The sequence below is a fragment of the Heptranchias perlo genome, unplaced genomic scaffold (genome assembly GCF_035084215.1).
Source record: "Heptranchias perlo isolate sHepPer1 unplaced genomic scaffold, sHepPer1.hap1 HAP1_SCAFFOLD_156, whole genome shotgun sequence".
Lineage (NCBI taxonomy): Eukaryota > Metazoa > Chordata > Chondrichthyes > Hexanchiformes > Hexanchidae > Heptranchias > Heptranchias perlo.
In genome coordinates this window covers 175,630-195,658 of record NW_027138817.1, presented here as the reverse complement: position 1 = coordinate 195,658, position 20,029 = coordinate 175,630, and the positions used below count along the sequence as shown (strand labels likewise).

The 20,029-nt window shown below is 52.9% G+C and overlaps 1 protein-coding gene and 1 pseudogene across 1 annotated transcript in view; both read right to left on the bottom strand.

Moving 5' to 3' along the window:
- Positions 1-2,864: 2,864 nt before the first annotated feature.
- Positions 2,865-8,298, bottom strand: LOC137309254 (maestro heat-like repeat-containing protein family member 1 pseudogene; annotated as a pseudogene).
- Positions 8,299-17,742: 9,444 nt separating this feature from the next.
- Positions 17,743-20,029, bottom strand: part of LOC137309250 (protein kinase C and casein kinase II substrate protein 3-like) — a 33,384-nt gene continuing 31,097 nt past the window's right edge. The window contains exon 5 of the mRNA XM_067977510.1: positions 17,743-19,060. Within this exon, the coding sequence (XP_067833611.1) occupies positions 18,945-19,060 (116 nt within the window). The 3' untranslated portion in view covers positions 17,743-18,944. The remainder of the gene's footprint in view (positions 19,061-20,029) is intronic.

Sequence of the window (20,029 nt, the reverse complement as noted above, 5' to 3'; positions counted from 1 at the left end):
CTGAACACTATTCAATTCCTTTGATGGCCTTGATAACGGGCAGTTGGAAAGATCATCTGTGATCACCAGGCATTGTTCTCTGTCTATATATGCGGTAAATTTCAAGGAATCCCACACACTCCTGACGAAGGAGAAAGCCTCCGAAAGCTTGTGATTTTCAAATAAAACTGTTGGACTATAACCTGGTGTTGTAAGATTCCTTACATGTGTTGAAGAGGAGGAGGTGGAGGATGATCAGGGTCTGTGTTGAAGAGGAGGAGGTGGAGGATGATCAGAGTCTGTGTTGAAGAGGAGGAGGTGGAGGATGATCAGGGCCTGTGTTGAAGAGGAGGAGGTGGAGGATGATCAGGGTCTGTGTTGAAGAGGAGGAGGTGGAGGAGGATCAGAGTCTGTGTTGAAGAGGAGGAGGTGGAGGATGATCAGGGTCTGTGTTGAAGAGGAGGTGGAGGATGATCAGGGTCTGTGTTGAAGAGGAGGAGGTGGAGGATGATCAGGGTCTGTGTTGAAGAGGAGGAGGTGGAGGATGATCAGAGCCTGTGTTGAAGAGGAGGTGGTGGAGGATGATCAGGGTCTGTGTTGAAGAGGAGGAGGTGGAGGAGGATCAGGGTCTGTGTTGAAGAGGAGGAGGTGGAGGATGATCAGGGACTGTGTTGAAGAGGAGGAGGTGGAGGATGATCAGGGCCTGTGTTGAAGAGGAGGAGGTGGAGGATGATCAGGGCCTGTGTTGAAGAGGAGGAGGTGGAGGATGATCAGGGTCTGTGTTGAAGAGGAGGAGGTGGAGGATGATCAGGGTCTGTGTTGAAGAGGAGGAGGTGGAGGATGATCAGGGTCTGTGTTGAAGAGGAGGAGGGGGAGGATGATCAGGGTCTGTGTTGAAGAGGAGGAGGTGGAGGATGATCAGGGCCTGTGTTGAAGAGGAGGAGGAGGTGGAGGATGATCAGGGCCTGTGTTGAAGAGGAGGAGGTGGAGGATGATCAGGGTCTGTGTTGAAGAAGAGGAGGTGGAGGAGGATCAGGGTCTGTGTTGAAGAGGAGGAGGTGGAGGATGATCAGGGTCTGTGTTGAAGAAGAGGAGGTGGAGGAGGATCAGGGTCTGTGTTGAAGAGGAGGAGGTGGAGGATGATCAGGGTCTGTGTTGAAGAGGAGGAGGTGGAGGATGATCAGGGTCTGTGTTGAAGAGGAGGAGGTGGAGGATGATCAGGGTCTGTGTTGAAGAGGAGGAGGTGGAGGATGATCAGGGTCTGTGTTGAAGAGGAGGAGGTGGAGGATGATCAGGGTCTCAGAAATTTATAGCCAAGTTCCGCATCCATGAGGACGTCTCAACCGGGATCTTGGGTTCATGTCACGCTGCACGTAACCCCACCAGCGAAAAAATAGTTATCTGTTTTGAATACAACTGGTCATTCTCTCTCTTTCTCTTCCTTTCGGATGTTTCTCTCTCTCTCTCTCTCTGTCTTTGAGTTCTGGCCGTTTGTATATTCAGTTGTCTTGTATCTAATGTCTCTCTGTCTGAACACTATTCAATTCCTTTGATGGCCTTGATAACGGGCAGTTGGAAAGATCATCTGTGATCACCAGGCATTGTTCTCTGTCTATATATGCGGTAAATTTCAAGGAATCCCACACACTCCTGACGAAGGAGAAAGCGTCCAAAAGCTTGTGATTTTCAAATAAAACTGTTGGACTATAACCTGGTGTTGTAAGATTCCTTACATGTGTTGAAGAGGAGGAGGTGGAGGATGATCAGGGTCTGTGTTGAAGAGGAGGAGGTGGAGGATGATCAGGGTCTGTGTTGAAGAGGAGGAGGTGGAGGATGATCAGGGTCTGTGTTGAAGAGGAGGAGGTGGAGGAGGATCAGGGTCTGTGTTGAAGAGGAGGAGGTGGAGGATGATCAGGGTCTGTGTTGAAGAGGAGGAGGTGGAGGAGGATCAGGGTCTGTGTTGAAGAGGAGGAGGTGGAGGATGATCAGGGTCTGTGTTGAAGAGGAGGAGGTGGAGGAGGATCAGGGTCTGTGTTGAAGAGGAGGAGGTGGAGGATGATCAGGGTCTGTGTTGAAGAGGAGGAGGTGGAGGAGGATCAGGGTCTGTGTTGAAGAGGAGGAGGTGGAGGATGATCAGAGTCTGTGTTGAAGAGGAGGAGGTGGAGGAGGATCAGGGTCTGTGTTGAAGAGGAGGAGGTGGAGGATGATCAGAGTCTGTGTTGAAGAGGAGGAGGTGGAGGTGGAGGATGATCAGGGTCTGTGTTGAAGAGGAGGAGGTGGAGGAGGATCAGGGTCTGTGTTGAAGAGGAGGAGGTGGAGGATGATCAGGGTCTGTGTTGAAGAGGAGGAGGTGGAGGAGGATCAGAGTCTGTGTTGAAGAGGAGGAGGTGGAGGAGGATCAGAGTCTGTGTTGAAGAGGAGGAGGTGGAGGATGATCAGGGTCTGTGTTGAAGAGGAGGAGGTGGAGGTGGAGGATGATCAGGGTCTGTGTTGAAGAGGAGGAGGTGGAGGAGGATCAGGGTCTGTGTTGAAGAGGAGGAGGTGGAGGATGATCAGGGCCTGTGTTGAAGAGGAGGAGGTGGAGGATGATCAGGGTCTGTGTTGAAGAGGAGGAGGTGGAGGATGATCAGGGTCTGTGTTGAAGAGGAGGAGGTGGAGGATGATCAGGGTCTGTGTTGAAGAGGAGGAGGTGGAGGATGATCAGGGTCTGTGTTGAAGAGGAGGAGGTGGAGGATGATCAGGGCCTGTGTTGAAGAGGAGGAGGTGGAGGATGATCAGGGCCTGTGTTGAAGAGGAGGAGGTGGAGGATGATCAGGGCCTGTGTTGAAGAGGAGGAGGAGGAGGATGATCAGAGTCTGTGTTGAAGAGGAGGAGGTGGAGGAGGATCAGGGTCTGTGTTGAAGAGGAGGAGGTTGAGGATGATCAGAGCCTGTGTTGGCTGCGGTCTGATGATCAGTGTCTGTGTTGGCTGCGGTCTGATGATCAGAGCCTGTGTTGGCTGCGGTCTGATGATCAGTGTCTGTGTTGGCTGCGGTCTGATGATCAGAGCCTGTGTTGGCTGCGGTCTGATGATCAGTGTCTGTGTTGGCTGCGGTCTGATGATCAGTGTCTGTGTTGGCTGCGGTCTGATGATCAGTGTCTGTGTTGGCTGCGGTCTGATGATCAGTGTCTGTGTTGGCTGCGGTCTGATGATCAGTGTCTGTGTTGGCTGCGGTCTGATGATCAGTGTCTGTGTTGGCTGCGGTCTGATGATCAGAGCCTGTGTTGGCTGCGGTCTGATGATCAGTGTCTGTGTTGGCTGCGGTCTGATGATCAGTGTCTGTGTTGGCTGCGGTCTGATGATCAGTGTCTGTGTTGGCTGCGGTCTGATGATCAGTGTCTGTGTTGGCTGCGGTCTGATGATCAGTGTCTGTGTTGGCTGCGGTCTGATGATCCACCTCAGCTGTAGAATTTATATTTGCTCCACCAGGTGACTCTCTGGGCAGGTCGGGAACATTCTTCTGGACATTGGAAAAAGAACGCTGATAGGGTGACTGCGTTTGCTCGGATCTGCTCCTGTGAGTTATTGAAGAAGGACTCACAGTCCATGACGTATGAGTGGATCCTGTCGGGGAAATCTTGAATCAGTTGTTTTGAAATGTCCCTCAGGAACTCGGTGTAGTTGAGCGTGGCCTCCCCTAAATTCTTCTCAATTATCGAGGATGCTTTGGCTGAGCCAATCAGGGGGGCGATCAAACACAGTGTTGAGTTACAAGACCTCGAGACGTCCTTGCTGTTTAAATCCAGGTGTAACAACAAGCGAACCAGGTTGGAATGGATCTGTTGGCAGAAGTAAGACTTGGGATCTTTGGTTCCGCACTTGGCTAAACTTCCCAACACGCTGAACGCTTCAGCCTGCACTTTACTACACTTGGCCTCAAAGAATGGTTGAATCCCAGTGACTATTTTCAGTACAAAGGGTCTGATGGTATTTGCCCTCAACTGGTTTAAGTGTTTTGAGAGACAAAACAGCACCTCAAACATTAGCACCTCGTTATCGTTCTCCCCGGTCGCCATCAGACCAGTCATTGCACACAGCACTGGGCGAGAATATTTTTCGATGCTTTGAGGAGCTCCAGTTGTAACGTTGCCCAGGCCCCTGACACAGATAAACTGGACAACTGGAGAAGTGCAGAGCAGACACCGAAGCAGTCTGCTCATTAGAGTGTCTGTGAGCTGCTGCTGTGAAGCCAGTGGAGATTTTAAAAGCTCTCCAAAGAATGCAGCCACGGTGACTTTCTGACACTCTTGTACAGTAAGGATGAGAGCTGCGAGCTGTACTACAATCCCAGTCAGACTAATGCTCGCATATCGGACCATTGCTTTGGCCAGCAGAATAACCCCCCTGTGGGACTTGCGCAGGTCCATCATCTGGTCCCAGCCTCCATTTTCCACCATGAAATTTACCACGAGTTGATTCCCTGTCCGGCCCAGCAGATCCTTTAGTGTCTGCACACAGTTCACACACACATCTCTGCTGCTCGATGTTTGAGGCTCAGCTGAGAATTCTCTCTGCTTCGGTTCACGATGAGGAACAAAAGCCTTGGGCAGACGAACATCGACGGAGGAGCTGTGATGGACCAGCAGGGTGCTGAATAACTGGGGGAATAATTTGATTGCAGCCTCTCTCGACTCGGGCGTGGTTATCATCTCATACAGAGCACACACAGCCGCCAGGGATCTGAGAGTGGAATATTGAGTTGGGTTCTCACTGATGGAGCTGGTTCTGCATTCCCCTAATGGTAACTGTTTGTTCAGTGTGTCCAGCAGCTCCCTCATTGTACTCATGGCACATTCTGTCTCCTCTGCCAGTGATCTCCATATATCACTGACGTACTTGTCCAAAGGAACGGGGTAAGTGAGGAGACAGAACACAACTGTAGATGTGTTGTGAGAGGTTAGAATGGCAATGCTACGTAGGACCGAAAGTTTCACCTGCTCGTAAGGAACCAACTGCAATTGAAGCCTCAGCACGTCAAGTATCTCCTCCACCTGGTCCCGAAGCTCATTGCCACGTCTTTTAATGATGGTTCTCATGAGGATAGCGGCTGCACTGGAACAGCTGGGCTGATGGTCTGCCAGTCCTTTGAAGACCACAAAGAGCAAGTTGCCCAGCTGGTCATGGGGCAAACACTTGGAAATGACCTCTGTGACCTGACAGCAAGTTTGATAAAGGACTGAACAGTCGGGGTTAACTAACTGTTCTCTGACTGCTTTCAGAACCTCTAACTGCTCCTTATGCTGATCCAGATTGGTGCCTTCATATGATAACTGAATGGACAGGATTATGTACAAACTGTCCAGGGCCATCTGCCCAATGGGAAGTGATGGGTCTGCACAGCGCGGCATCAGTCGTCCAATCACAGCCCCCATGTTATTTAGAGGCAATACATCATTAACATGGAGTGTCTCCAAGTAACATTTCAGCAGCTCGAAGGTAGTGTCCAAGGCCCTCTCTCGTTCATAGTCCTTCATTGACACGATCCACTCTTCTACCTGATTGAATATGGCCTGAAGACCTTCCGGGGTCAGATCCTGAAGTAATATTTGTTTCAGAAGCTCTTGCAGGGCAGTCATGGTTTGGGAATAAAGTGTTGGGGTCCCTTTGATGTTACTATTTGTGTCTTTGTCCTTGTCCAGTTCTGGAGGTACCAAGCTGAAAGTACTGGTCAGACAAGTTTGAATCAATTGCGATGTGTCAGCTTGGTTTGATTCAGTGTGTAGTTGGACGAGATACTTGCAGGCGTTCATGGCTAACTGTCGAACAGGGCTCTGCAGCAGCTGTGGTGACTCGGCCTCAATAAGGTCCTGCATGTATGTCAGCAACTCCCTGTTTCTGCTAAAGTTGAAGGAAACTCTCTGGTGATTTGAACGTAGGGATGAGGCTATCAGAGTCACGGTCTTTATTAGGCTGAGCTTTAGTGTGGGATCCCTGGATTTAGCCTTTATTCCCTGCCCACTGGTAACGAATTGGCTCACCACAGCTGGCAGAATGTGGGTCTCGATTCTGGGGAGCACTAGTTCCTCAGGTGCGTAGAGTGCCATGTTCCCATAGCACAGAACCAGCGTGCTCTTAGCTTTATCCAGATCCACATCAGGCTTGTCCCTAAGAATATTGAAGTAGTTTTTAGTATTCTTAAAGCTATTGGAATTAGCAAACTCTTCCAGGCTACTGAGGGTATCATCAAAGTGGGTCATGGCGCAGAAACCAATGGCAACAGCTGCTCCCTCTCTCTCCGCACTCTCATTGTGCTGCACACTCAGTAGCATTTGGTGAAGCTCCTCCTTTATGTTCTTGCTGGGGACCTGACAGAGCACTGTCCCAAGAGATTTATAGAGAAAGCCCTTCTCTTGTGGGGAACGATGGTCAGTGTCGATCTGTTTACACATTTCATCACTCAGCTGACTCGTCCATTCCTCGTCGTCAATGGTGTTCAGAGTTCTGGATAAGAGCAGCAACAGTTTCTCTTCCCATTCTTGTTGGGGCAGAGACTCCTCTGAATTCTCCAGTAAATGGTCAACTAATGAGGGAAGCTCCTCTTCCCACCCACTCACTGTTGCTGGGTGGATATTGAAGCTCAGGACTTGCATTAGCCTCAGTGCAGCAGCTCCTCGGCTTCCTCCCTGATATGGGCAACAAGACACGATGAGGAGTCGGGCCAGCAGTGCCTGGGCTTTAGGGAGATTGGCATCTTCATTGTAAGTAAGGAAAAGCCTTTCACCACTGGCTTGCCATTTCTTTTTCCCAAGATGTGCTAAACAATTGCAGATGGTTGTTAAAGCCTTGGTGTACTGGGTCATAGTGACACACTCCAGTAAGAATGGCCAGAGAATATCTTCCATCTTCACTGTATTTGTGATCATAAACATCACTGTTTCACATACTGTAACTAAGTCTTCATCTGTAACCTGATCTGGCTGATGATTTGGCGGTACCGTTGTCCTTAAATCAATGGGTGCAGCACACTGTCGGATGAGGAATTCCACCATTACCTTTCCTCCCTCTGGCTTAAGGTAACCTTGCTGGGCCATGGCACATATTACCTGGGCAATTAGCTTCTTCTCCTGATTGCTGCTCTTGTCTAGAAGTACTGGTTTAATGGCATCCACAATCTGAGCCTTCTTCCTCTCTAAGTGTGGGGCGGCTGAGCTGATGAGGTGTCTCAGTACACTGAGTGCTCCTACTCTCATTTGTTGGTCAGCGTTCTCTAACTTGGATAAGAGGAAGTCGACTAATGAATCTGCGTAAGCCGGGGCCAGAACTGTGAAACAGCGAAGGATCTCAGTGTGGTTCTTCACGGCAAGATGGTTATTAAAGTCCACAGAAAGACAAATCTGCTGGTGGAGATTGTTAAGCAGATTGTCCATCTGTGTTTTCAGCCCGAGACACCTCATCTCTGTGGCAACATCCAATACCCGGAACAGACACTCTGTGATGGAAAAATGCCCCACTTGTTTCTTGTAGAGAGACAAGATTCCTAGAATTAACTTGGGCAGCTCTTCCTCTAGTCTGTCCTTGGGCAGCAGGGAGCTGATATAGCCTAGAGCTTCCACTGTTGGAGCGTTCAACTTGGAGGGCTCCTTCTCCAGCCACACCTTGAACAACAGATTATAGACAATGTTGATCTCGGTGGAGAAAGACTTTTTAGTCACTGTAGGGTCTGAGGCTTTCTCTGCATTTCCCAGATAGATCAAGATGCTCTTGCTAAAACTACCCATTGCTGAGGCGAATACAGCCTTCAGCTCAGCCTCTTTAACTCTAATGAGAACTGGAATCATGATCCCCAAGATGGACTTGAGAAAAGGCACCATGCCGTACACATTTTCCGTTGACATTTTGGTCAAGGTCTTCACCATGTGCACATGCGGAAGGTGCCCTTGTTTGAAATTCTCCGTCATCAACTGGACAACTTCATTAATAAACCTAAAGCTCATGGCAACCAGGAGATTGCTCGCAGCTTCCTGGCTGTCAGCTTGTGCTCCTGTTAATGTCGTCATCCACAATTTAGCCAAAGAGATAACTTTCTGCGCTAGTGCTTGGCTAATTTGATCAAGGGAGTCCTTGATAATCTTCGTCATGCTCTCCAATACTACAACGCCCTGTGGAGCTGTCAGCGTGGTGTGGTGGGACAGATAATCATGGCAGGTCATTAACACTATTTCTGGGTGGTGACACCCCAGTGTATGGAGGGTGTTTGATATTTTCTGCTGACAACTGTCGTCTTCCTCTGCTGTCATCTTCACCAGGGCAACTGAGAATGATTCCACGCTGCTGTACATTTTAGCAGTCATTCCACAGCCTGAGACTGGAAGGCTAAAATTGCTCAGTTCAGTATTACAGAGATTACTAGTGCCCTCTCACTAAAGGACGTGTCCTTTCAGAATTGAAACCCCAAGCTGTCCAATATACTCTAAGCAGTTGGGCCTGATCTTTGCTCTCGGCTTGAACTACGGCTCTTCAATTTGAAGGAACTTTTTAACCAAATACTTTGTGTGTCTAATTATCGATTAAAGACAGTCTTTGTTCACTCACTCAGTCTGAAATGAAATCTCCCATTGGGTGACTGTCTCTTTCCTCTCCACTGTTCTTTCTCTCCTATGATTCACACGGTTCTTTTACACAGCGTTTCCAATCCCCTGTCCACTGATCGTCCCAGATTTGGATGGATTTGGTGAACGCACTTGTTTTTAAGCTCTCTCAGATACAAATGCAGAGTTTGTGCCAATTTGCTGTATTTTGTCCACCCCTCCTGTCTCTGGGTTGTTATGGCTTTCATTGTGAAGTCAAGTGACATGACATAACCCCTGAGTTGTGATGTGGGCCCTGGGTCGTGTGCCCATATAAGTCCTGCCAGCTGATTGTGACAGTTTAAGGTGGGTGGGGGTTAAGGCACAGACCAGAGATACAGACCATACTGACAAGGCAACAGCTGCAGCCCTGGGCAGCCATGTTGGATTGGACAGATGTTTGTTGCTCATATAGACCCCACAGTATCGCAGGATTTCAAAGTGCTTGTGGCAAAATATGTAGAAATAGATTGTAGGAGGGACATTTCTAGTAAAAAAAAACCCCCAAAATAGATTCAAAATCAAATTTAAATACATTTAAATAAAAGATGTGACCCCACGTGACCTTTCAGAGGTTAGAATGTAAATGCACCATTTCCAGCCCCTGGTGATATGGGGCCTTCAGTCTGGACAGATAGTCTCAGGTAATATAAGATGGGTCAGATGCTATTTGTATTTGAATAGGAAGGATGAGTTTCTAACTCGGGAGTTGTACACAGAATAAACACATCACTCCCAGTGTTTGTAATCCTGCGCTGACTGAAAGTTCACTCTGGAGGGATCAGAGCTGCTTCATGATGTCACGAGGAACTTGCTGTGACATCAGAGCGAACATCTGTCTCCCCCCCCCCCCCCACCGTGAGTCCATTTTCCTCTCCCGTCTCCCCCCCCCCCCCCCCCCCGTGTGTCCATTTTCCTCTCCTGTCTCCCCCCCCCCCCACCACCGTGTGTCCATTTTCCTCTCCCGTCTCTCTCTCCCCCCCCCCCCCCCACCGTGTGTCCATTTTCCTCTCCCGTCTCCCCCCCCCCGTGTGTCCATTTTCCTCTCCCGTCTCCCCCCCCCGTGTGTCCATTTTCCTCTCCCGTCTCCCCCCCCCCACCGTGTGTCCATTTTCCTCTCTCGTCTCTCCCCCCCCCCCCGCCCCACGTGTCCATTTTCCTCTCCCGTCTCTCTCTCCCCCCCCCCCCCACGTGTCCATTTTCCTCTCTCGTCTCTCCCCCCCCCCCCCCCCCACGTGTCCATTTTCCTCTCCTGTCTCCCCCCCCCCTCCCCCCACCGTGAGTCCATTTTCCTCTCCCGTCTCCCCCCCCCTCCCCCCACCGTGTGTCCATTTTCCTCTCCCGTCTCCCCCCCCCCCCCCCCACCGTGTGTCCATTTTCCTCTCCCGTCTCCCCCCCCCCCCACCGTGTGTCCATTTTCCTCTCCCGTCTCCCCCCCCCCCCCACCGTGAGTCCATTTTCCTCTCCCGTCTCCCCCCCCCCCCACCGTGTGTCCATTTTCCTCTCCCGTCTCCCCCCCCCCCCCACCGTGAGTCCATTTTCCTCTCCCGTCTCCCCCCCCCCCCACCACCGTGTCCATTTTCCTCTCCCGTCTCCCCCCCCCCCACCGTGAGTCCATTTTCCTCTCCTGTCTCCCCCCCCCCCCCCACCGTGTGTCCATTTTCCTCTCCTGTCTCCCCCCCCCACGTGTCCATTTTCCTCTCCCGTCTCTCTCTCCCCCCCCCCCCCACGTGTCCATTTTCCTCTCCCGTCTCTCCCCCCCCCCCCCGTGTGTCCATTTTCCTCTCCCGTCTCTCCCCCCCCCCCACCGTGTGTCCATTTTCCTCTCCCGTCTCCCCCCCCCCCCCACGTGTCCATTTTCCTCTCCCGTCTCCCCCCCCCCCACCACCACCGTGTGTCCATTTTCCTCTCCCGTCTCCCCCCCCCCCCCACCGTGTGTCCATTTTCCTCTCCCGTCTCTCCCCCCCCCCCCGTGTCCATTTTCCTCTCCCGTCTCTCCCCCCCCCCCCCCCCCCCACGTGTCCATTTTCCTCTCCCGTCTCTCCCCCCCCCCCCCCCCACCGTGTGTCCATTTTCCTCTCCCGTCTCCCCCCCCCCCCCCCCACCGTGTGTCCATTTTCCTCTCCCGTCTCCCCCCCCCCCCCCACCGTGAGTCCATTTTCCTCTCCCGTCTCCCCCCCCCCCCCACCACCATGTGTCCATTTTCCTCTCCCGTCTCCCCCCCCCCCCACCGTGTGTCCATTTTCCTCTCCCGTCTCCCCCCCCCCCCCACCGTGTGTCCATTTTCCTCTCCCGTCTCCCCCCCCCCCCCACCGTGAGTCCATTTTCCTCTCCCGTCTCCCCCCCCCCCCCACCACCGTGTGTCCATTTTCCTCTCCCGTCTCCCCCCCCCCCCCACCGTGAGTCCATTTTCCTCTCCCGTCTCCCCCCCCCCCCCACCGTGAGTCCATTTTCCTCTCCCGTCTCCCCCCCCCCCACCACCACCGTGTGTCCATTTTCCTCTCCCGTCTCCCCCCCCCCCCACCGTGTGTCCATTTTCCTCTCCCGTCTCCCCCCCCCCCCCCCCACCGTGTGTCCATTTTCCTCTCCCGTCTCCCCCCCCCCCCCACCGTGAGTCCATTTTCCTCTCCCGTCTCCCCCCCCCCCACCACCACCGTGTGTCCATTTTCCTCTCCCGTCTCCCCCCCCCCCCCCACCGTGTGTCCATTTTCCTCTCCCGTCTCCCCCCCCCCCACCGTGAGTCCATTTTCCTCTCCCGTCTCCCCCCCCCCCACCGTGAGTCCATTTTCCTCTCCCGTCTCCCCCCCCCCCCCCCACCGTGTGTCCATTTTCCTCTCCCGTCTCCCCCCCCCCCACCGTGAGTCCATTTTCCTCTCCCGTCTCCCCCCCCCCCCCCACCGTGTGTCCATTTTCCTCTCCCGTCTCCCCCCCCCCCCCCACCGTGTGTCCATTTTCCTCTCCCGTCTCCCCCCCCCCCACCGTGAGTCCATTTTCCTCTCCCGTCTCCCCCCCCCCCACCGTGAGTCCATTTTCCTCTCCCGTCTCCCCCCCCCCCACCGTGAGTCCATTTTCCTCTCCCGTCTCCCCCCCCCCCACCACCGTGTGTCCATTTTCCTCTCCCGTCTCCCCCCCCCCCACAGTGAGTCCATTTTCCTCTCCCGTCTCCCCCCCCCACGTGTCCATTTTCCTCTCCTGTCTCCCCCCCCCCCCCACCGTGTGTCCATTTTCCTCTCCCGTCTCCCCCCCCCCGTGTGTCCATTTTCCTCTCCTGTCTCCCCCCCCCCCCCCCCCACGTGTCCATTTTCCTCTCCCGTCTCTCTCTCCCCCCCCCCCCCCCACGTGTCCATTTTCCTCTCCCGTCTCTCTCTCCCCCCCCCCCCCCCACGTGTCCATTTTCCTCTCCCGTCTCTCTCTCCCCCCCCCCCTCCCCACGTGTCCATTTTCCTCTCCCGTCTCTCCCCCCCCCCCCCCACGTGTCCATTTTCCTCTCCCGTCTCTCTCTCCCCCCCCCCCCCCACGTGTCCATTTTCCTCTCCCGTCTCCCCCCCCCCCCCACCGTGTGTCCATTTTCCTCTCCCGTCTCCCCCCCCCCCCCACCGTGTGTCCATTTTCCTCTCCTGTCTCCCCCCCCCCCCCCCACGTGTGTCCATTTTCCTCTCCCGTCTCTCCCCCCCCCCCCCCCCCACGTGTCCATTTTCCTCTCCCGTCTCTCTCTCCCCCCCCCCCCCCACGTGTCCATTTTCCTCTCCCGTCTCTCTCTCCCCCCCCCCCCCACCGTGAGTCCATTTTCCTCTCCCGTCTCTCTCCCCCCCCACCGTGAGTCCATTTTCCTCTCCCGTCTCCCCCCCCCCCCCCACGTGTCCATTTTCCTCTCCCGTCTCTCTCTCCCCCCCCCCCCCCACGTGTCCATTTTCCTCTCCCGTCTCCCCCCCCCCCCCCCCCCCCACGTGTCCATTTTCCTCTCCCGTCTCTCTCTCCCCCCCCCCCCCCACCGTGTGTCCATTTTCCTCTCCCGTCTCCCCCCCCCCCCACCGTGAGTCCATTTTCCTCTCCCGTCTCCCCCCCCCCCACCGTGAGTCCATTTTCCTCTCCCGTCTCCCCCCCCCCCCACCGTGAGTCCATTTTCCTCTCCCGTCTCCCCCCCCCGTGAGTCCATTTTCCTCTCCTGTCTCCCCCCCCCCCCCACCGTGTGTCCATTTTCCTCTCCCCCCCCCCCCCCCGTGTGTCCATTTTCCTCTCCCGTCTCCCCCCCCCACGTGTCCATTTTCCTCTCCCGTCTCTCCCCCCCCCCCCCCCCCCACGTGTCCATTTTCCTCTCCCGTCTCTCTCTCCCCCCCCCCCCCCACGTGTCCATTTTCCTCTCCTGTCTCCCCCCCCCCCCCCACGTGTGTCCATTTTCCTCTCCCGTCTCCCCCCCCGTGTGTCCATTTTCCTCTCCCGTCTCTCTCTCCCCCCCCCCCCCACGTGTCCATTTTCCTCTCCCGTCTCTCTCTCCCCCCCCCCCCCCCCCGTGTGTCCATTTTCCTCTCCCGTCTCCCCCCCCCCCCCCCCACCACCGTGAGTCCATTTTCCTCTCCCGTCTCCCCCCCCCCCACCGTGAGTCCATTTTCCTCTCCCGTCTCTCCCCCCCCCCCCCCCCCACGTGTCCATTTTCCTCTCCCGTCTCTCCCCCCCCCCCCCCCACCGTGTGTCCATTTTCCTCTCCTGTCTCCCCCCCCCCCCCCCCACCGTGTGTCCATTTTCCTCTCCCGTCTCTCCCCCACCCCCCCCACCACCGTGAGTCCATTTTCCTCTCCTGTCTCCCCCCCCTCCCCCCACCGTGTGTCCATTTTCCTCTCCTGTCTCTCTCTCCCCCCCCCCCCCCCACCGTGTGTCCATTTTCCTCTCCTGTCTCCCCCCCCCACGTGTCCATTTTCCTCTCCCGTCTCTCTCTCTCCCCCCCCCCCCCCCACCGTGTGTCCATTTTCCTCTCCCGTCTCCCCCCCCTCCCCCCACCGTGTGTCCATTTTCCTCTCCTGTCTCCGCCCCCCCCCCCCCCACCACCACCACGTGTCCATTTTCCTCTCCTGTCTCCGCCCCCCCCCCCCACCACCACCGTGTGTCCATTTTTGTGGCCCAAAAGAGAGGCAAAGTAGGCACAGACCCCATTTCCGGAGGTCTTTGCCCTGATTGTACTCCCCCTGGTTGTGCTGATCTCTACTGCTCTGGTACCTTCTCCTCGCTCGAGCTCCTCACCTTGTTTCCACCCCTTGCCGCTGCTTCACAATCCTTATTTTCGACCACACTCCCGAGCTCCACTGCTGACACGTAAGGGAAGGGGAGGAATAACTGGATTGTTTACTCCAGAACACAGGCACACCACATAGATACAGGTCGAGGAACAGGAAACAGAGGGTAGGAGTTCAGGGAAGGTTTCTTGGACTGGGGGTAGGTGGGAAGTGGTGTCCCGCAGGGATCCGTGCTGGGACCTCTGCTGTTCACTACATACATACATACATGATCTGTCTCAGAAATTGGAGGTACAGTGCTGAAATTTGCAGATGGTACCAAATTGGGGGATGTAGCTAATAATGTGGAGACTTCAACAGGCTTACAAAGCAGGTGGATCAAAAGGAAATTAAATTCAATATCGCAAAGTGTGAGGTGGTTCATTTTGGAAGGAAGAGTAAAGAGGCCACATATTCCTTGGAAGGCAAGAAATTAAATGGGGTAGAGGAGCAAAGAGATCTGGGAACATAGGTACGTAAATCACTAGAAGTAGCAACACACGTTGATAAGGCCATAAAGAGTACAAACAAATTATTGGGGTTCATTTCTAGAGTAATAGAATACAAAAGCAGGGAGGTAATGCTAAATTTATAGAACCCTGCTTAGACCACACAGAGTACTGTGTGCAGCTCTGGTCTCCACAAACTGAAAAAAAAGGATACTGAAACACTGGAGAAAGTACAGAAAAGATTTGCAAAGATGTGACCAGAATTGAGAGAATGCAAAGGTCCATCAGGCTCGGGCTCTTTTCTCTGGATCTTGACAGAGGTTTTTAAAATGATGAAAGGGTTTAATAAGGTGGATGTGGAGAAACTCTTTCCACCCGTGGGTGAGTCCAGAACAGGGGGACATAAATACAAGCTAAAAGACCAAATGAAGAATTCAGGAGGAATTTCTTTAGCCAGGGAGTGGTGAGAATGTGGAACTCACTGCCACATGGAGTGGTTGAAGCAGATAGCATCGATGCATTTAAGGGGAGGATTGATGCACAAGAGGAAGAAGGGAATAGAGGGATTTGGGGGCAGGGTGGGAAAGAGGTAATTAGAGTGGGAGGAGGCTCGTATGGAGTATAAACACCGGCAAAGACCATTTGGCCAAATGGCCTGTTTCTGTGCTGTAGATTTCACTGAGAATTACTCCCACAGCTTCTGCATTGAGCAACTTCTCATCCTCGGTGATTTCAAACTCCATCTCAACTCACCTTGCCCTCTCACCTCTGAATTCATTGCCCTATTCTCCCTTAACCTCTCCCGAAATATGAACTCTCCCACCCCCTCAACCTTGCCATGTCCCGTGGCCTCTCTCCTCCCACGGTCTCCATCAGTCACAAGGACATCTCCGAACACTTCCTGGTGTCCCTCACCACCCACATCCCCCTTCCCACCCCACTTCCTTCTGCACCTGCCCCAATTCACTTACAAACCCCCAACTATCTAGCCTATGGCCCTCCCTTCACGGTAGTTCTGCAGCTGTCGATCAGCTGAACCACTCCCTCTCCTCCACCTTTGTCCCCAGTAAAATCTTTACTCTCTCCTATATTGGTCGGTCTCACTGGTGTGACCCCCATCTTCGCCCCCTTAAGTGTGTCTGGCATTCAATTGGTTTAGCCATCCATCATCAGATCTGGCTGGACCACATCAAACTGCTATCAGGCCCTGCTCACCTGTGCCAAGAGTGCCCACTACTCCAGGATCATCCTGCAATGCAAAGATAACCCCCAGCTTGCTTTTCTCCACCATCTCCTTAAACCCCTCTCTCCTGAAGCTCATGGACCTCTTTACCACTAAGATAGAGACCATCTGTTCAGCTGCATCCCCCTTCCCCCTTGATCACCAAGCCAGACTTTCCCCAAAGTGCCCCCCCCTCCCTCCGCCATAGTTCTGAACTCACTATTTTCTCTCCCATCTCTGTTAATGCCTTCTCCAAGTTTACCTTGGCTATGGGACCCACCTCCTGCAACCTTGCCCCCATTCCTATGAAACTGCTGACCACCCAACTTACCTGCCCGCTGACACCATAAATGCTTCCCTCTCCTAAGATACTGCTCCTCTCCCTGTCAAAACCCCCATTGCTGATCCCCACCGCAAACCCTGTATCCTCCCCACTGATTCCATCCCCCTCCCTGGACCATTTCTCAGGTTGAACCAGATAGTTCATAACCTCGGTGTCCTATTTGACCCCGAGCTGAACTTCTGACCCCATATCCGCTCCATCACAAAGACCGCCTACTTCCACCTCCGTAACATCGCCCGTCTCTGCCCCTACCTCATCTCATCTACTGCTGAAACCCTCATCCATGCCTTTGTTACCTCCAAACTTGTATTCCAATGCTCTCCTGGCCGCCTTCCCATCTTCCACCCTCCATAAACTTCAGCTCGTCCAAAACTCTGCTGCCCGTATCCTATTCCGTACCAAGTCTCGTTCACCCATCACCCTTGTCCTCCCTGACTGACATTGTCTCCCAGTTCACCAACACCTCAGATTTAGAATTTTGATCCTAGTGTATAAATCCCTCCCTCCCCCCTGAACTCCCCATCCTCTGAGCTCTTGTGCATTCCCACTCCTGTTGCTCCATCATTAGCGGCCGTGCATTCAGCCGTTGACGTTCCATGCTCTGGAATTCCATCCCTGAATCTCTCCATCTCCCACCTCCAAGACCCTCCTTAAAACCCACCTCTTCGACAAAGGTTTTGGCCGGTCCACCCAATATCTCTTTCCTTGTCTCGGAATCCATTTCTCTCTGATTACGCGTTTTTTTCTATATTAAAAAGGTACTATATAAACGCCAGTTGTTGTTGACACCACGCACTTACTGGAGCGGACATCTGGCTGATTGAGTGAAGCTACGGTGCAAGAGAAAGTCCAAACTGTGCCAGGCGAGTTGAAGTATTGAGCGGGTTTCTCCATCAGAATAGGTCAGTTCTGTTTTAACCTGTTAGTTGCCTGCCTTATTGCATGTTTCTCTCAGGGCCTCTGAGCAACAATGGGAATGAGCATTGAAAAGGAAGGAGATGAACAGAATGTTGCATGGAACTCATTGGGGAGGATCTCTCGCCGAGAACAGACGGACTAGTGACGACTCCTCATTGCAGCCACTAGTAAAGGGATGGAATATTATTAAGCAGTGTGGCTGTCATCGCGCGCCGTCTGGTTGTTGCAGAGAAAGTAAATAATGTGAGACATTACATGAAGATCCACAGTGACAGCAGGACCTCCGAGACTACTGGGTACAGACACCTGAGCAGGAAGCATTTCATGTAACCTCTCCTCTCTGACATCATCAGATTCCAGTTACAGTATCCCACTGATGTCGCCACATGTTCTGTCCACATCATGTTACCTTCAGAAGGACATTGAGAGTTCAGAGAAGAGTGACTGAGACAAGCATCAGATTTGACTCTGAGAACTCCCGGGCAGATACAGCATGGGTTAGATACAGTAAAGCTCCCTCTACACTGTCCCATCAAACACTCCCAGGGCAGGTACAGCACGGGTTAGATACAGAGTAAAGCTCCCTCTACACTGTCCCATCAAACACTCCCAGGGCAGGTACAGCAGGGGTTAGATACAGAGTAAAGCTCCCTCTACACTGTCCCATCAAACACTCCCGGGGCAGGTACAGCATGGGTTAGATACAGAGTAAAGCTCCCTCTACACTGTACCATCAAACACTCCCAGGGCAGGTACAGCATGGGTTAGATACAGAGTAAAGCTCCCTCTACACTGTCCCATCAAACACTCCCAGGGCAGGTAGAGCACGGATAGATGTGCAGGCTGAGTCCTTGATCGTCTCTCAGGCCCAACGCTAAATCTTAAAACTCCTGTGAAAGTAAAAACTCTATAAAGCCAGTGGTCTTGGACCCAAGAATGAATCAAGTTGAGTCACTGTGCGATCTCAAATGTTTATTTTACAGCTTCTCATGCCAGATAAATACAAGATTAATTAAAACTCAGCCCTTCCTTTCTCAGTTTAGAAAAGTCTTCTGCTTTCCATAAGCAAAAATAGTCGCTGCATCTATTCCGCACATCTATTGTGCTATGACCGCACTGCATTCTCCAGAGAACAGATCAAACATGGTGCAGTAGGTCATAACTAGGCCCAGAAATGCTTCAATAACCAAGAATCTCAGGCCCAGAACTGGCTGAGGCTCCTTCAATAACCAAGAATCCCAGGCCCAGAACTGGCTGAGGCTCCTTCAATAGCCAAGAATCTCAGGCCCAGAACTGGCTGAGGCTCCTTCAATAGCCAAGAATCTCAGGCCCAGAACTGGCTGAGGCTCCTTCAATAGCCAAGAATCCCAGGCCCAGAACTGGCTGAGGCTCCTTCAATAGCCAAGAATCCCAGGCCCAGAACTGGCTGAGGCTCCTTCAATAGCCAAGAATCTCAGGCCCAGAACTGGCTGAGGCTCCTTCAATAGCCAAGAATCCCAGGCCCAGAACTGGCTGAGGCTCCTTCAATAGCCAAGAATCCCAGGCCCAGAACTGGCTGAGGCTCCTTCAATAGCCAAGAATCTCAGGCCCAGAACTGGCTGAGGCTCCTTCAATAGCCAAGAATCTCAGGCCCAGAACTGGCTGAGGCTCCTTCAATAGCCAAGAATCTCAGGCCCAGAACTGGCTGAGGCTCCTTCAATAGCCAAGAATCTCAGGCCCAGAACTGGCTGAGGCTCCTTCAATAGCCAAGAATCTCAGGCCCAGAACTGGCTGAGGCTCCTTCAATAGCCAAGAATCTCAGGCCCAGAACTGGCTGAAAGTTCTTCAATAAGGAGACTCAAACATAAGTTACGAGTCTGAGAGTCTCCTACCCAAACCATCTATCGATCATAAATACTGCTCAGTTCATTCTAGAAGCTTCTATACTGCTAGCTCAGGCAACTGGTTAGCCACAAATAAACACAACCAAGGGCAACACAGGTAAAGCGAACCAGGCCCGTGATTAATAAACTCAAGTGCTTAACTGTAGTGTATCTCTCTAATCCTTCATTCAATAGGCAGCAGGAGGGGGAACAAAATAACCAGAAAAATCAGCAACAGGCGGCAAGAGTGGGCCAGGCTGAGGTTTGCAGAGTGCCGGCAGCCACGTGAAGCGGCCGTCAGGAATGCACGCGCACTGCGTAGTTGGCTGGGTAGAGTCCTGCTTGTCCACTGTCCAGTCGACCCTTGCACCAGCCCTGTTCATCTTCCTCACCGATCTTCATTAACTCTTCACCTGTGGGACAAGACGAGCAGAGAAGAGATGGTCACTGGGCTTCGGATGCCTGGTTGCGATGGCACTGGACCAGCAGACCCGAGGTCAGGAGGTCAAACCCCACCGTGGCAGGCTGGGAAACTGAACTCAATAAACCCGGTGATTTGTGAGCTGGCAAGTTTTCAGGGGGAGGGGGAATAATGACAGTGAAGGCTGCCAGATTATGGTGAAAAGCCAACTAGTTCACTCGCGCTACCGTCACTAGTCCCACACCGTGTGGTTTGCTCCTAATGCAACTCGGAATAGACAATAAATGCTGCCTAGCTGGTGTTGCCCACACCCCAAGGTCCACCGGATTCTCACCTCACGATCGTGCCATGGCACGGTGAACTCCCAACAGAATGAACAGCAGCTTCCCCCCCCTCCCCGGGAAAGGCCAATTGTTTGATTAAGCTAACTGATCTCCTGTACTGTTGCTCACAACGAGGTCAGAGGATACACTGTTAGAAGGACAGCAGTGGTATACCATGTGATATATTAGTCGCTCTGAGGTCGAGTAGCGTCTCACCAACAAAGCCTGACCGTTGCTGAGTGGGGTCATTCAGAGTTCAATTGCCATTTGATCATCAAGTTTACAGCACAGAAACAGGCAATTCGGCCCAAATGGTCTCCGTTCTATACGAGCCTCCTCCCTCCTTACTTCATTTAACCCGATCAGCATTTCCTTCTATTCCTTTCTCCCTCATTTCCTTCTATTCCCAGCTTCCCCTTAAATGCCTCTATTCTATTCGCCTCAACTACTCCTTGTGGTTGCGAGTTCCACATTCTAACCACTCTCTGGGTGAAGAAGTTTCTCCTGAATTCCCCATTGGATTTATTAGCAACTATCTTATATTTATGACCTCTAGTTTTGGATTCTCCCACAAACCCGTTCATTATTGTAAAGACCTCTATCAGGTCACCCCTCAGGCTTCTCTTTTCTGAAGAAAA